The sequence below is a fragment of the Eumetopias jubatus genome, unplaced genomic scaffold (assembly GCF_037043125.1).
Source record: "Eumetopias jubatus isolate StellerSeaLion01/CBP00866 unplaced genomic scaffold, mEumJub1_p1.0 scaffold_13, whole genome shotgun sequence".
NCBI classification, from domain to species: Eukaryota; Metazoa; Chordata; class Mammalia; order Carnivora; family Otariidae; genus Eumetopias; species Eumetopias jubatus.
In genome coordinates, this window is record NW_028274819.1 from 16,194,111 (window position 1) to 16,211,513 (window position 17,403).

A 17,403-nucleotide genomic window follows, 5' to 3' on the forward strand; every position below is an offset into this window, starting at 1 on the left:
GGACCCCAATGGATTGACACTCAGAACCCAAAGAAGAAGATTTTCTAGATCCCTCCTTTCTGACCTCCCACAAGTTTTCTCCTTAACAAAATTAGAAAGAAGAGAATCAAGAATAAAAGAGCCCAGAAGTAGTTTAAAATCCTGAATAAATGCACATCAAATTGCCTTTATCCGTTGCTCTTGATCATGTATATATCAGCATGATGTCCCCTTAATAAGCCACAATAACAATGTAACAACAGCTAACACGAAGCACCTACTAGCTGTGTTCCATGTGTCTCCTCTTTGAACCCTCACAGTGATTGGTTATGAGGTGTGGCTACTGTTATTCTCCCCACATTGTAGATGTGGAGACTGAGTTTAGAGATGCTGAGTAATTTGCCCAAGGTGACATAGCCAGTGAGTAGATGATGCAGGCCTGGAAGCCATGGTTCTCCCTCCTTCCTGTCTGAGAATGGGGATAATCATCCTGCTGCTATTCTTTTAGGCTGACTCATCTGTTTGCTCTGACCAAGTCTTCCCATTCGTTTGTGGGGTCTTTGTGCTCCTCACACCTCCTCTCAGCCCATCCGCTCCCTTTTCCGGTTCACCGTGAGATCCTGTCTAGAGAGCTAACCGACTGACCGTGTCTCCCTGCTCTCCACCCTAGGGCGGGCCTGACCATAACTACACCAAGGAGAAGATCAAGATTGTAGAGGGAATCTGCCTTCTGTCTGGGGACGATGCTGAGTGGGATGACCTCAAGCAACTTCGCAGCTCACGGGGGGGCCTTCTGCGTGATCATGTATGCATGAAGACGGACACAGTGTCTCTCCAGGCCAGCTCTGGTTCCCTGGATGACACGGAGACGGAGCAGCTGTTGCAGGAAGAGCAGTCCGAGTGTAGCAGCGTCCACACCGCAGCCACTCCTGAAAGACGGGGCTCTCTGCCGGACACAGGCTGGAAACATGAACGCAAGCTCTCCTCAGAGAGCCAGGTCTAAACGCCCACAGTCCCTTCCCTCCCTGCCCGTTCCTTCTCCTTTATGGACTTCCGGTCCTTGTGCTCACTTAGACAACAGGCCCCCTTCCTGTGTGCTTGCTCGTTCTTCTCCTCCACCTCCTGCCGTGTAACTGCTCCCGAGCCCTCCACGGGAGCTGTTTCCACCTGAGTCCGTAACTACCCGTGTGCAAGAAATGATGGTGCATCCCGAAAATTTGGACCTGGATTTTACCATGAACCTCACCTCTTGCACTCCCTCCTGAGCCCCCGAAACAAGGCTCGGGAATGATTCCTCATCAGTACAGAGCTCCACCTCCCCTTTCCCTGTACCCTGCCCCACGAGAACTGATGATCCAAGACCTCACTCTCCCCCAGCAGAGCCGGCCTGGCCACTTCTCTGAGAGAACTTGCCCATCAGGGGCTGGGGCAGGGGTCAAGGGTAAAGAGAGAGATGAAGGAAAGAGGCTGAAAGAGGAAGGAGGAGTAAGCCCAGCTGGTATGGGCGTCTCGGAAGCCTCTAGCCTCAAGTGCATTGGTAATATGAGCAAGCTTTTAGGGGTGGTTGGGCTGCATGTCCTGTCCATTGCTGGCAATGGATATTATTCTTGCCCTAAGAGCTACTGTTTTTTTTTTTTTCAGCTGCCAATATTGGTGAGATCTGGGTGTGGCTCAAGCTGTTCTTCCTCCCGCTAGAGTGTCTGGAAGCTTCTACCCCGATGACAGGGTCCTTATCGCATGGCAGCTGGCTAATATGAATTCCCCTGCTGGTGCCACCACTGGCCAGTACCCTTATGTCTTTGACTCCAAGTAACCAGGTTGTGAGCAGGGGCTTAAGGAATGTGGGGCCCCCGAGCGCTGAGTCTCTGCAAGGTCCAATCAGCGCTGCTTAGACCAAAAGTAGCATATCACCTGAACCTTAACGTTCTGCCACTCTCTCCCCACTCATTCCCCGGGATTCTAAGCCTAGAGATCCTGAAACACCTTTCATACAAGGGCCAAGAGTTTTCATAAAGGGTCAGGAAGAGAGATTGGGTTATAGACTTGGGGCACGCAGGGCCTCAAGGGAAGTATCCATGAGGTTCTGTGTTCTCTCTCAAGTGCTCAGGGATCTAAGTTAGTAGACAGAGAACCTGTGGCTTTAGGGGTGGTGACATTCCCATTCCAACTCTCTTCCCAGCTAAGTGATGGACTTCCCAGGCCATGATGCCATCACTTGGTTCATGCTCGTTCACACAAAGACCGTTTGTCTCCTGCTAGGATCAGGAGAGTGGAGACTTTTTGTCTGCCCTAAGCCTTCTACAAGCCCCCTCCACTCCCCCCCCCCCAATTTGCTTTTTCTGACTTAGCCTTGTGGTGGTGAGGAGACGGCTACATCAAGACGCAAAGTTGGGGGCAAGGAGTAGAAAGGGAGAACCACCAATGAAGCCCTCTCAGCCTAGGGCAGATCCAGACCCTTCCACCCAGGAATTGGAAGCAACAGGAGAGGGCGACGGGCTGAGAATAGAGGCGAGGGCTTCCCGGGGAAGCTTCCTGATTGGAAACATCTCCTGTGGTTATCAGTATTGAGAAATCAGCTGCCACACATGTGAGTGAAAACGGAGAAGAGCAAAGCTTTTCTGGTCAGTTCTGAGGCTGCTAGAGACAGGTGCCAAGCCCTGAGCCGGGCTGGTAGTAGCCAACCCAGGTCTGGGCCCACACAGGACAGCCTAACCAGGCCAGCAAGTCTTTTCCAGTCCACACACACACAGTGGGAAAAGTGAGGTGCCACTTATGGGAGGGAAGGGAGACATTTCACACTTGACGGGGCAGTTAAAAAAGGAGCACTTTGGGTCCTCAGACTCATGGTTGAGGATGGGGAGAAAGTAGGAAAAGTGGCAAATTCTTGATTGGAAAGGGGGGAAAGATCTTATTGCACTTGGGCTGTTCAGAATGTAGAAAAGACATATTTGAAGAAATATCTATTTGAGCACTGATACACTATGTAAAAAGCAAAACCTCTCTGTCCTAAACTAATGGAAGTGATTCTCCCGCGCTCATGTGTAATGGTTTTAACGTTACTCACTGGAGAGATTGGACTTTCTGGAGTTATTTAACCACTATGTTCAGTATTTTAGGACTTTATGATAATTTAATATAAATTTAGCTTTTCTTAATCACCGTGCCTGGCTTGGAGTCATGACTAATCACTGCATCCGCTCTGTCTGGCAGACCCATGCTTTTGAAAACCTTCTTGTGACATCACCTCTAAGTCCTTCAGGGATGTGAGGACAGTGAAAAGCCATAAAAGGTGTGAGGTTCCTGGCTGGAGTTTCAACTCATCTTGAGAAGACAGGTCAAGACCAGAGTTCATTGACTTGTGAAATCCGTATTTCCTCTAGAACAGGGATGGCAGATAGCTTTCATCTCAAGTGCCAACTTTGCTTGGTTGGTAGTGGCTGCCTGAGGTCCTGTTGAGACTCAATGGGAAAAGTGTCATGATGGTTAGTGACATCTCCTTCAGGCACTGGAAGGAAGTGTCATGGCTTATATACCATGTATCTTCTATCTCTATTCTAGGTCTATGAGGACCTCATTGTCCCAGAACTTGACTTTGCCTCACCGTGATTGATAGTCACTGGCAAGACTGTCTGATGTAGTAGGAAAAGGACTGGGGACAAGGAGGGATCGTCACGGGCCCAGATCTGCTACTGGCTCTTTTTTTTTTTTTAAGATTTTATTTATTTATTTGACAGAGAGAGACAGCGAGAGAGGGAACACAAGCAGGGGGAGTGGGAGAGGGAAAAGCAGGCTTCCCGCGGAGCAGGGAGCCCGATGCGGGGCTCGATCCCAGGACCCCGAGATCATGACCCAAGCCAAAGGCAGACGCTTAATGACTGAGCCACCCAGGCACCCCTGCTACTAGCTCTTGTTGATCTTAGTCAAGTTTCATAGTTAACTCTGACAATGGATCAAATCAACATTGATTCCTTTTATTTTTTATTTTTTTCCTTTTATTTTTAAAAAAGCTGCCTTCTCATAATTTATACAGTACATCTCAAGGCTAGGACAGGAAGTTGGGGATCCATTCTCAGGTTCTCTGCACATGACACCTCTTCAGTGATGATTGGGAATCATGGAAGTCTCGGTGCCCGATGTAGAATTGTATGCCAAGGCTCAGTAGTTGATTTTCTAAACCACAGGCTTCTTATTGAATAATGCTTCCATTCATTCCTTTATCTCTTGCTGGGGACCAACCCCTGCCCAAGCCTGACCCACAGAACTTAGAATCTAGCAACAGCCTCCATCCCCACCCTACATCCCCCCAAAAAGAGAAAGACTGAAGTTTCTTTTATTTATATAACAGGAAATCTGAGGGTAATTTACAGTGCATAATTCTTCCAACTTTGGTGAGGGGTATGTGTGCTAGAACAGAAACAAATCGCATAGCTCAAGGACAATCATCCTCTTACTCCACCATTTTTTAAGAAAAAACTCAGAGAGAACAAAGGAGACATTTTAGGTGATGAAGTCCAGCCTAAAGCATAAGCCTATATACCTGTAGAAAGTACCCCCTCCCAAAGGCTCAGGGTGACGGGCCAGACCATGAACTGACCACTAGAGCTGGGAACTCAGGAAGAACTTTTCAAATGAGAAGAAAAAATGAATGCATTGAGAACATACCATTTGCTCAAAAGACTGGGAGATGTTTCTGGAAAGACAAAAGTTTGGTGAATGCATTTTGACACCCTGTGATCACATGAGCCAGTATAATCAGGTATTCAACACTGCCTGAGCCTTAAAGGTCTTGAGGAACCTGCGACTTTCCTGTCACTTTAGGGTTAGGAAATGGGAGAGGAAAACGAGGCTGGCCCTCATGGTCCAGGTCTTGATAAGAATCTGGGGCGGGGGGGCAGACCGATGAGACTTCAGCAACGGTGTCAAAGACTTAACACCCAATTTTCAAGTTATGATCATGCTCTGGCTTTTACTTTCCTGAGCAGTAAAATGAAAAGGTTGAGGCAGATGATTGCTAAGGTCATTTCTAGCCTGAAATTTTTTATGTTCTTCCAAGAAATCTTGGGGATGAAACAAGAGCTGAGAATGCCTTCCCTGGTTCTCCAGATATAAAACCCGATGAGTAGCAAGATGGTCAGATTCTAACAAACTGGACATATTTTTACAAGCTAATCATGTTCAAAATATAGTCACTGCCCTTCTTTCTGTATTGCATGAACAAACGATGGAAGCTAAGATAAAAAGATCTCTGTGGCCCCTAGAGAGATTTCCAAGGCATGAATTGAAGCTTTCACCAAACCTAATCCTACAGAAAACAAAGTCAGTGCTGCAGAGGAACTTTGAAAAAGCATCTAAAGAACTGAGGGTGCACAAGGTTCTAAGTGGAATGCACTGACCTTCAAGAACATAGAGTAAACTTCAGTTACTTCTGCTTATGGACATAATGAAAAATGTAGGTGAGCCCTTTCCATGGCTAAGAAACAGTCTGTGAGTATGTCTTGTCTTCGTAAGTGGAGGTGACTCAAATGATCCACTTAATAGGACGTGTGTCTGGGGGTGTTTCAGGCAGCCTTTGTTTTGTAACATTCCCTCACTTGCCCATTTATTTTCTCTCTAGATCATTCTCCCATTAAGCAGCTGACAGAGGCTAAGCAGAGCTCAGCATAGGGAACAGAGTTTTGTTTCCAGTCAAGGCTGCAACTCACAATCTTGGACTCCTTGACATGATGTTAAAACAGATCCAGACAGCCTAATTAAGGGTCTGAGTTTAAACCCAAGGCTGGAGTTAGCCCCAAGCTACTCAATCTGCCTATGTCATTTTACAAGACACAAAGAGCCAAGAACTCTCACTTATCTTGTCCTTCTTGGTGGTTTTCCCTCCAGTCCCTAAAAGCCTGTTGACAGCCTGCTAACAAGTTTCCTATCTCTCCCTCTGCCTCCTTCCACTTTGGTGGGGCTGGTGCTTCTGTGGTCAGAGTTCTTGGACAGCCTGCATTTGGGGGGCTATGGAAAAATGGGCTATGAGAAAAGAGTTATTCATTCCCTTCATTCAGTCACCTATTCAATACAACTAGTGCAGTCTGGAGAGGCTTGGAGGCCAGTCAAAGCACAAAAACACACAGCCACTTGAGACCTGTGTTAATGTTACCACTGCTGTCTCTAGGGAATAATGCACAAGGTACCTGGACTAAAAGTTGAAAGGAAGTGAATCACTGAAACTGTTCCTCTTAGGCTGCAAATATGGATCCATGGCCCATAGTAGAGCTCTTTCTTTCCCAGAATGTGGTTTGTGATTACGATGGGATGAGCACTGTCCCCACCCTAGCAGGCTTTTCAGAAATGCTCGGCACAGTTATTCAACGGCCACAATGTTTGGCATTTGCTTACTGCTTCCAGTTGCAGTAATACAGTGTTCACCCTGATCTCTGATACCTACAAGGGTTTCACTGTCCTATTAGTATCTTCCTTATGCAGAATTACCGAGAGGCCCCTGGGATAAGGTAAGCACCCGTCACTCTAATAAATACACAGATAAAAGCTATTTGGTGATAACCCTGGCCTGCAAAAGATGACTGGCCAAACATTTATTGAACACCTGCTATGGAGCAAGGTACTATGTTCGGTTTCTACAAGACCCTACAAGATCTGCCACTCCCTGCCCTACATTATCTATCAGGCCTCATCTCCTACCCTCCTACTGCCAACTACTCTGCTTCAGCTACACAGGACTCCCTGTTTCTCTAACCCGAGAGGCATGCTCCCAACTTAGGGTCTTTGCGAAGCTGTTCCCCCTGGCTGGCACTTCCTTCCTGTAGAGAAACTCATGGCTAACTCCTTCGCTTTCAAGTCTTTGCTTAAAGGTAACCTCCTTAATGAAACCTACTCTGATCATCCTTTATAAAATTAATGTCTCTCTAACTCTACTTCCAAATCCCTTTTACCGTATTTTATTCTTTTTTCTTTTCCCATTGCACATATTGTCTAATAACATACTATATAATTTATTTATGTATTGATCATCTATGCTTGTTCACTATGAGTACCATAAAAGAGGGATGTGTGTGTGTGTGTGTGTGTGTGTGTGTGTGTGTTGTGCACTGGTTATCCCAAGTGCCTAGAAGAGTCCCTGCACATATTAGGTGCTCAATAAATATTTGTTGAGTGAGTGAACAAATAAATGAATGGAATAAGACATCCAATGCCCACCTTCTAGCAGGGCTACACATAAGCCATATAAGACAAAAAGGAATTTGCCATCTTGTTCTAAAGCTCTCCAGGATCCAGACTCCATACATCCTTTATTGAGCAAATTCCAGTTTACCATCACGTTCTCCTTATAAATGTAATCTTCAATTTATTTCCCATAATATTTAAATAAAGTAAACATGCCAATGACCAATGATTTAAGAAGACTATTTCTATATGTTCCTAACCCATTTCTCAAAGGTTACTATGACCTTTTTGCTCTGCTTGGTTCTTTTCTCCTTCCCCTAACCTATGGATCTATTCTCATGCCCTATCTTTTCGCTCCCCACTCCCAACTCTGTGGTCTCATCCACTGCTACAATTTCATCTCTTCTACGCCTGTATCACTTGAGTCCTAATTTTTTCTCATAGTTCTCATCCTGTATTTCCTAGACCTACTTAGAGATTGTGCTTGAATGTCTCATTGGTACCTAAAAGTAAACAGGGCTAAAACTAAATTCCTTGCCTCCCTCTTGAGACTGGCTTCTCCTGACTTTCTACTTCCATCTGGGCAATCACTGCCTCCCAATCCCTAGGCTCAAAGCCTGGCACGCTCTTTGACTCATTTCCCTAAATGGGCCCCACCCTCACCTTTGCACCAAGACAGTTGCCAAACCCTTCACGCTCTTGAATCTGTTCTCAACATTTCCACTGCTGTCACCTCATAGCAGACTCCTAACTGGGCTTCCAACTCTTAACCCATTTTAGACACTCAAGCTAATTAGTTTTCGTAAAGTGCAATTCTGAATTTGTTGCTCTCTGGCTCAGAAACCTTTGATAGCTCCCCATCACCTACTTAAAGTACAAATTCCTTACCTTGGTATTCAAGACCCTCCTAGAATGTTCCTTTATCTACCAATCTTGTATCCCACTACTTCCCAACATGTGCCCTGTTCTAAAATTAAACTCACATGTTCAATTCCCTATATATAATGTACTTTCTTGTTTCTGTGCCCTTGCTCCTACTTTTCTTACTACTAGACATTCTCCCTGGTACTTCTTTTAAAAAAATTAACATGTCAATGGCAAAAAATTCATTTCCCTCCCTACCCACTCCCCTTGTTAAATAATTTCTTGAAATTCCAGGAATGTTCTAACCATTTTCAGGCATGCACACAAATACATATGCATTTATAACCATGTACAATAAAATTATTCCATATATGCTCTTCTGCAACTTGCCTTTTTTTCAGTAAAATAAAAGTTGTGCACTTTTTCTACACCAGCACATACAGATTAACCACATTCTTTTTAACAGTTGCATAGCGTTCTATTGAGTAGGTATACTGTAATTATGTAACAAGTTACCTATGAATGGACGTGTAATTTCTAGGGCACGGGGTTTTTTTGTTTGTGGGTTTTTTCCCCCTATCTTTTTTTTTTTTAAAGATTTTTATTTATTTATTTATTTAACAGAGATAGAGAACACAAGTAGGCAGAGCGGCAGACAGAGGGAGAGGGACAAGCAGGCTCTCCGCCGAGCGGGGAGCCCGATGCCGCGCTCGATCCCAGGACCCTGGGATCATGACCTGAGCTGAAGGCAACCACTTAACCGACTGAGCCACCCAGGCTCCCTTTTGTCTCCTATCTTAACAGTAATTATCTTTGGGTATATTTTTCTTTGCATAATTGCACAGATCTGTAGGACAAATTCCTAACAGTGGCATTATTGGGCCAGAGATCATACACATTTTATGTTTTTTTTTAAGATTTTATTTTTAAGGAATCTCTACACCTATTGTGGGGCTGGAACTCACATCTCAGAGATTAAGAGTTGTACGCTCTTCTGACTGAGCCAGCTAGGTGTCCCACATTTTACATTTTAATAACTGCAAAATCATCCTAAAAGTTTGCACCAATTACAGTCTTACCAACAGTGAGTTTGAATGACTGTTTCTCAAAAAATGTTGGCCAACCAATGGTTGTCAAACTTTTTCATCTTTACCAATTTGATAGATTAAAAAATAATCGTTTTATTACTTTTACCCATCCCCTCTCCATCTTTTAGTCTGTTGGTAATTACATATCTTTGAAATCCCAGATTAAAAGTCCATCCCTTTCACAGATCCTCCCTTAGCAAATTTCTTCCTTTGCTAAGCATCTACAGTTTTTCTTTTACCTAGTTCTCATGCTGCTTTGAATTTTAGTGATTGGACTATATGTTTTATTCTTCTGACCACTGTAGTTTGCAAATTTCTTGGAAAGACCTGATCTTATTCATAGAAACATAGAATTTAGAGCCAAACAAGACTTTTCTCTTTTTAAGATTTTATTTGTAAGTCATCTTTACACCCAACGTGGGGCTGGAACATACAACCCTGAGATCAAGAGTTGCAAACTCCATTGACTGAGTCAGCCAGATGCCACAACCCACCCCCTCTTTTTTAAAAGATTTTATTTTCAGAGCTAAACAAGACTTCTAGAAATATTAACCAAGTATGTCGTTTCTATAAATAACAGGAGTATTAAGCATTTGCAGAATGCTTACTGTTCAAAGGCCTTTCCTAGACATTAAATTAGTTATATTAAATCCTCACGTTAAGCTTATAAGAGAAACATGGTTATCCTGGTTTGAGGAAACTAAGCTACAAATGATCTACCGAGGAAAGTGGTTTACTTAGAGCGGGTCCAAGACCAGAATCCAGCATCCTGGCTCCATTCATTGCTCCTTCCACGATATCCCAGCTGCTTTTCCTTTCCCTCACGCACTTAGCTGCACCATCAATATTTGGTGAATGAAATGACTTTTTAAAAAAATTGCCAGGTGTTGACAGTTGCTTGAATGGACAAAATTAAATAAAGGAAACATGCTGGTGGCCGGGGATGCACAGCTCTCTACACATCTTTCGCCCTTCTTTGGGGGAGTGGGGGGGAAAGCGCTGTCGGCAGCTTTTGCTACAGCAACCCAGTCCCCACCGGATCAGGCCGCGCCGGGTCCGAAGGAAGCACGGCTGCTTGTGGCCCCTTTAAAGCTGCGGGCGGCGCGTGCCCACAGTCCTTTCAAATGGACCAATAAACGGGCGGATGGGCGGTCCGTCGAGAGCCAATAAACAACGAGGACACTGCGGGGTGTGCGGCGGCCCAAGCGGTTTCAAACGGCTTAGAGCAGGCCCCTCGGTTCTGACCCGGCGGAGGTGAGTGGCCGGTGGGCCCAACCCACCCACCTAGGCCCTCGGGTCCAGGCGTCGCGCGCGCCGGGTTTCCTTGAACCCCGGGCTGGGGGCCTCCGCGGACGCGCCCCTCCCTCGCCGCACGAACCGGGCGGTCTGAGGCAGCGAAGCGGGGCGGAGGCCGGGGGACGCGCCGCCGGGAGGGCGGGGGGCGTGGGCGCTCGTGTGTGGCCGAGGCCGGGATCCGGGTGACTCGAGCGCGCAGCGGCGGGGCGCGGGCTGCAGCGTTGGGGGAATGCTGGCGGTGCAGGGCCGCGCCTGGCGGCTGTGGGTGTTCCGGGGCTGGGGCGGGGGCCCTGCGAGCGGGCCCTGCTACGGTGCCCCTCGCGTAATTGTCAAATGAATGAATGAGTGAATAAGAACCTAGGAGGGCTGTTGTGGTTGTGAAGGGCCCGGTCATCTCGGAGCGTGAAGGACTGCGGTACCGGGGCCTGCCCGCGTACCTGTGTCCCTGCCGGCTTGCTGCGGTTTTAACAATTCCGATCATACCGCTCCGCCCTCACGCCAGTCTTTCTCTCAAAAGGTGTCAGTGGAGTTCAGGTATCTTTCCAGCTCTGAAGGTTTGGCGGACCTATACAGTAGCCACTACTGCAGGTTAGCTTGAGGAGGCCTGCTACTTTAAGGTTCGGTAAGCTAGATTTTTTTACTTTTTAGCCCTTACCACTCTTAGGCTCTTGAGATAGCTGCCCTGCAATCGTGGTAACTGTCAGGCAGGATTTAAATGCATCCTGTTTTGTTTCTGGGATAGAAAATGGTGAAAGCGTTGTTGCCAGAGTGGCTGCTGTTTGTTAGAAAATATATTCGTGTTGATGAATCCTAACAATGAGTTTTTCATTCAGCGTCAATAGAGGGTAAAGTGGTTTTTGCAGAACTTGCCCCAAATTTATGCTTGGCTCTAATTCTCACGGGGAACTAAGGCATCAAATCTTGGCCCAGAAATGCTGCCTGCCTTATTTTATGCATAATTATAGTAATTGAAAACTCATTTTTAGAGAGGTGAACTCCTTCTTTCTCCATTTTCATCAACCGTGAAAAGTCCTTCTTTGACCTAAAGAGCCAATATATTAAGCTAACAGTCTTTTGAAACTTTTTAAGAAGTCTAAAAGATTTGGACTTTTCTGAAGTGACTGGACAAACTGTAATGTTTTAATAAAATTTAATGATATAGAGGTGAAATCAGTTTATTTTGCCAGCATAAATTAAACTTTGTTGGTCAACCGTGAGAAAAAAATCTTACACAAGTTTTCTAAGTCAGCTCACTGGAGCACTGGCAAGCAGGGTTTCCCATAACAATATACCTTATACTTTATTACTTTCAATGTTTTGATCATCAGCTTTGAATTATGAACAGTAGTGCAGCCTACAACTGACAGCTCAATTTTAGCAGCAGAGCTTTTTCTTTTATTTATTTTTTAATTAAAAAAAATTTTTTTTAAAGATTTTATTACTTATTTGAGAGAGAGAGAGAGCATGAGTGGTGGGAGGGACAGTGGGAGAGGGAGAAACAGGCTCCCTGCTGAGCAGGGAGTCTGATCCGGGACTCCATCCTAAGACCCTGAGATCATGACTGAGTCAAAGGCAGACGCTTAACCGACTGAGCCGCCCAGGCGCCCCGTAGCAGAGCTTTTTAATTGCAATAAATTTGAGTACTTTAATATTATGAACACTGTTCTAGATTTTGAGGAGGCAATTAGAAATAATAAAAACATCTTTAACAAGGCCTTAGGATATTGTTTAAAATCTTGATGTGGAATGAAAACTTTTTTCTTTATTTTGAAGTAAAACCAGGCCCTCTTACACTCCTTGACTTAATGGAGTCTCATTCATTCATTCAGCACAGACTGGGGTTGATGCCTTCTGTGTGTTAATCACTGTTCTAGATTCTGGGAATACACCAGTGAACCAGAAAAAGACAAAGCTCCTGACCTAAGGGAGTTTGACAGTTTTATCTCTCAAACAATTTGCTACACTCAAACAATTTGCTTTTTCTATAATCCCTCTGGCCCAGCTCTGGTCCTTGAAAAAATAAATACTCAAATACTTTTATTAGCAGTAGCTAACATTTATTGAATAGTCACGGGGTGCCTCATTTTATCTTTTTTAATCCTCACAGCTTTTTACAGATGAGAAACTGAGTCTTTGAAAGGTTATGCAACTTATTCAAGATCACACAACTAATAGAATCTGAATTTGAACCCAAGTTAGTATGTCTCCAGGGCCTTTGCTTTTAACCTGTGGTTGTACTATATGAAGTAATGAGGTCTGTTAAGGAGAATCAGGAGCACTTTCTCGGTAGATTACTCCACCTCCCTTTTTTCTTAATACTTCTAGCAGAGCCATGAGAAAATATGAATGATAGGCATGGTAGTTTTTAGAGGGAAGATGGGGCGGTTCAAAATACATTATTTACTGGACAGCTATGACTTTGGGGGAGATACTGGGGGAGCATAAAACTGAGATCTTGATCTAATTACCATTGAAGAATTCCTGGTGAGCAATGTTGGAGTGGTTTGAGATTCTTAAATGACTTTTGTATTTTTACCTCTGAAGTTCACTTATCTCATTCCTATCAGGGCGGTTGCCCTGTTTACATGAGATATCTCAAGCATGTTAAACTTACTCTTTTTGGCCTTTACATTTGTTGTTCTCTTTGTATACCAGCTCTGCTCAGGTCTCAACTCAAACGTCATCTCCTTAAAGAGACATTTTCTATGCTTCCAATGAGAGTAGCCTTCTTGGCCACTTTTGCCTCACTTTCCTTTTTTATTCACTTCATAGCATTTATCACTATCCGATAGGTCATTTATTGTTTGGTTGTGTATTGTCTGATTTCCTCACAGAAAAAGAACGCTGAGCACAGATTTTTTTTTCCTTCTATCTTTGAGGTTACTTCAGTGCTCAAACAATGCTTGGAACAAAAAAGGTAGTCAAAAAATAGTTGTTGAACAAAACTGGCCAAAATTGTCATAGTCTTCTCTATGTGATAAAGTGATAAAGACAGTAAGTATACAACTAAAGCTGGCTGTGTTACTGTGACTTTGGATGTGAGCCTTATCTCAACAGACTAATTTGGAAAGTCTTCAACTAAGAAAACTGGAAAAATGGTAGTTTTGTGTTTGTGTCAACTGGGAGGGAAGGTAGATTTGGCTTCCCCACTCCTGCCTTTAGATCAAGATTACATGCTCTACCGACTGAGCCAGCCAGGCGCCCCCCTCGTCATTATTTATTTATTTATTTGAGGGAAAGAGAGACAGGGCGTATGTGCATGCTCACATGCGAGTGGTGGGGGACAGAGAGAGAATCCTAAGCAGGCTCCACACTCAGTGTGGAGCCTGCTGAGGCCTGTCATGGGGCTCCATCTCATGACCCTGAGATCATGAGCTGAGCCGAAATCAAAGAGTTGGATGCTTAACAAACTGAGCTACCCAGGTGCCCCTGTTTTTTTGTTGTTGTTTTTTTTTAATTTAAAAAAGTTTCTTTGGAAGTTTTTAGGGGTATTGGTCAAGTATATTTTAGGGTGTCCCACTACTGGAATTTATCTGATGTTTTTCTCGTGATTAGACTGGGGTTATGGTTTTTGGGGATGATGACAGAAAGTGCCATTTTCATCATATCATGTAAAGGATACATACTATCAACATGATTTATGACTGTTGATACTGACTGATCACCTGGCTGAGGTAATGTTTGTCAGGTTACTCCTCTATAAAGTTAATTTTTTCCCCCATTCCATACTATAGTCTTTGGAAAAAAGTAACTGTGTTGCCTACATTTAAGGAATGAAGAGTTATGCTCCCTGTTCTTTGGGGTAGAGTATCTACAGAACTTATTTGGAATTCTTCTGCATGGGAAATTTGTCTTTCTTTCCTCATTTGTTAATTTAAGTATTATATCAGTATGGAATGAAGGATATCTATTTTGTACTTTGAGTTATATTCCAATACTACTTTATTTTATTGCTCAGATTGTTCCAGCTTTGTCCATTGGGAGCTCTTTCAGTTGGCTCCTGTGCCCCTTTAACATACTGACATCAGTGTGTGTGTGTGTGTGTGTGTGTGTGTGTGTGTGTGTGTGTGTGTGTGTGTGTGTGTGTTTAATAATTATTTTTTAACCCTCCCTTTCTGGCACTACAAGATGATCCAGGCTCATCTCGTATATTTCTTGTCACAGTGCTAAAAATCAGCTATTTTTCCAAGGAGCTCTGCTTTTATTGGAGAATGATATAAAAAAAAAACAAGATTTGGGCATTAAGTATTCTCATTGCTGCTTTCTTTCTTTTCTTTTCTTTCTTTCTTTTTCTTTTTAAGATTTTATTTATTTATTTGAGAGAGAGAGCACTGGGTGAAGAACAGAGGGAGAAGCAGACTCTCCGCTGAGCGGGAAGCCCGATGCGGGACTCAATCCTGGGACTCCAGGATTGTGACCTGAGCCGAAGGCAGATGCTTAACTGACTGAGCCACCCAGGCACCCTCATTGCTGCTTTCTTTTAAGCCCTCTCAACTAACGGAGCAGAGAGTTAGTTTTATACTAACTCTTGTATATAGACCTGTCTGTAAATATTTCTGTGTGTAATTATCTGTAACTATATTTATTAAGTTAAACATGAGTTCTTACTGATATCTCCAGTTCTAGTCCACTACCACATAGACCATTCTAGCCTTCTCCCCTTGCTGATCTGTGAATTTCCATGTCAACAGTAGAAACCTGGCTTCCACCATCCATTTACTTAATTGTTCAATTCCAGTAAACATACATAGCAGCATCAGAGTTGTTAACCCATACTCTCATGGGAAACCACTTTATCAACAGAGTACAGTGCTTATGTACAGTTCCTTGTGCAGTTATTTTGTGTAATGTCCCTCCTTTTGAGTTTATCTAATATTTTTCTCATTATTAGACAAGAGTTACATGTTTTTGGAAAGAATGCCGCAGAATACCGTCATTTCATATCCGGGGATATGTGATATCGACATGATATCACTGATGGTGTTGATCTTGATCACTTGGTTAAGGTAGTGTTTGCCATGTTAATATGTGAGGTTACTATTTTTCCTTTTCTATACTGATTCTTTAGAAGTGAATCACTCTGTCTAGCCCACCCTCAAAGTGGTGGAGGGCTTTAAGTACCACTTAAGAGTATCTACATTTATTATTTGGAATTTGGGAAGGAAGATTTGTCTCTTCTCCCCCATTCATGTCTTTATTCAACCATTTATCTATCAGTATATCTATTTTGTACTTTTAGTTATAATCTGATTCTGTGTTACTTATTTTTTTGCTCAGTTGTCCCAGCTTTGACCATTGGGAGATCTTTCATGTTGGCTCCTGTGTCCCTTTGACGTGTCTCCATCCTTTTTTTTCTTTTTCAGCATTTCCTTACTTTCTAGTACTATAAGATGCCCCAGACACATCTTATATTTTCCCTGGCCCAACCCTAGAATCAGCCAGTTCTCCAAGGAGTCTTGGTTCCTTTTACTGGACAGTGATTTATAGAAACCAAGATCTGGGTGCTCCGTGTGCTCATTGCTGGGGGTGTCATTATTTCTAGGCCCTCTCAGTGGACAGAGCTAAGTAATATATGAATGTATGCTAACTCATGTATATGCATATACATACAATTGTTTCTGTATCTGTGTATTAAACTAAATATGAACACATACAGTTCTCTCCAACTTTCAGAAGAAGCTTAGGTCCCAAACAGATGTCTTCTTTGTAACTTGCTTTTTACTGAGATCTAACTTTTTCCTCCAATTAACACTTTTTAAGTGCCACAGAAAACATTGTTTTTCATGACTTGGTAACAGCAGTGGTTGACCTGGGATGTGATCTTTGTTTAGATGCATTCATAGCATAAATTCTGACTCAGCTGGAATGGTCATATATTTTTGGCATAGATACGGTGTCAGATAAGCCATGGTGACCTCATGACCTCATGTCTCTTGACCTTGTCTCTTCAAACATGATTTTTGTTATTAAGAGATAAGAGACCTACTTCTTTGATCTCTTAATTATATTTTTTAGAGATTATTAATTAAAGTGATTTTTAGATCCTTTCTATAAAGATGAGGAAAAAATTGAGTAATTTCAAGAATTTTTTGAAATGAAATTCATTTGTTTAATGTAGATGCGTTTTTGCTTTTGTTTTTTTCTTTTCATTTTTCAATCATAAGACTTGAAGTAGCATTTTGTGTATCTGAAAGTCAGCTACCAGGAAATAAACCAAAAAAGGCTCTTCAGCAGCCTAAGTAGGTATCACAAATTTTATTGGCTTCCCTCAAGTAGATCCTATTCTCTCTTAGGCACAGTTTCAGCTTGCTTGGTTCTTTAAATCAAGAGCTAGAACTTAAAAAGGCAGCACTGTTACAAGCTAATTAAAAGTGTTAGCTTGATCAAAAGGGTTGAGGAAGAAAAGCTAAAATGTTAAAACATTAAAATTCAAAAAAGCCATATTGGAACCATTTAGATTTGGTGCAAGAGTTCCTCATAACTCTGTGGCAGTAGGGGGTTATCCTGAAAAGTTTAAATGATTATTAGTATACTTTGTTTAAGAAGACTGGGAGGCTTAGGTATTTTCTTAGATTTATATGAAAAAAAAAAGTTACATAAAATTGTTGTTCCAAGGATTGACCTCTCCTATTTGGCTACTTTGGCTGTCTAGAACATCTTATTCCCTTATCGGTTTTTTTTTTTTTTTTTTTATTTACAGTGTTTGTTTTTTAAGATTTTATTTATTTATTTGACAGAGAGAGATACAGCGAGAGAGGGAACACAAGCAGGGGGAGGGGGAGTGGGAGAAGCAGGCTATCTGTGGAGCAGGGAGCCTGATGTGGGGCTCGATCCCAGGACCCTGGGATTATGACCTGAGCCGAAGTCAGACACTTAACCGACTGAGCCACCCAGGTGCCCCACAGTGTTGTTTTTTTTTTAAATAATCATTTTATGTCCTTATCCACTTGTAGTATGAAGTCCCTCATTTTTAGATTTCAAGAATTTTTTTCAGTACTGTTATTCC

The 17,403-nt window shown here is 43.1% G+C and overlaps 2 protein-coding genes across 3 annotated transcripts in view; both read left to right on the forward strand.

Moving 5' to 3' along the window:
* Positions 1-982, forward strand: part of LRP4 (LDL receptor related protein 4) — a 48,011-nt gene extending 47,029 nt beyond the window's left edge. Inside the window, exon 38 of the mRNA XM_028111084.2 lies at positions 650-982. Coding sequence (XP_027966885.2) covers positions 650-982 — 333 coding nt within the window. The remainder of the gene's footprint in view (positions 1-649) is intronic.
* Positions 983-10,275: 9,293 nt separating this feature from the next.
* CKAP5 (cytoskeleton associated protein 5) overlaps positions 10,276-17,403 on the forward strand; it is a 102,425-nt gene continuing 95,297 nt past the window's right edge. The window contains exons 1-2 of one of the 2 annotated variants that reach the window (XM_028111201.2): positions 10,307-10,355; positions 10,915-11,019. The gene's annotated coding sequence lies outside the window, so the exon portion shown is untranslated. Of the gene's footprint in view, positions 10,356-10,914; positions 11,020-17,403 lie in introns of both variants that reach the window. The other variant, XM_028111199.1, reaches the window with a different exon arrangement.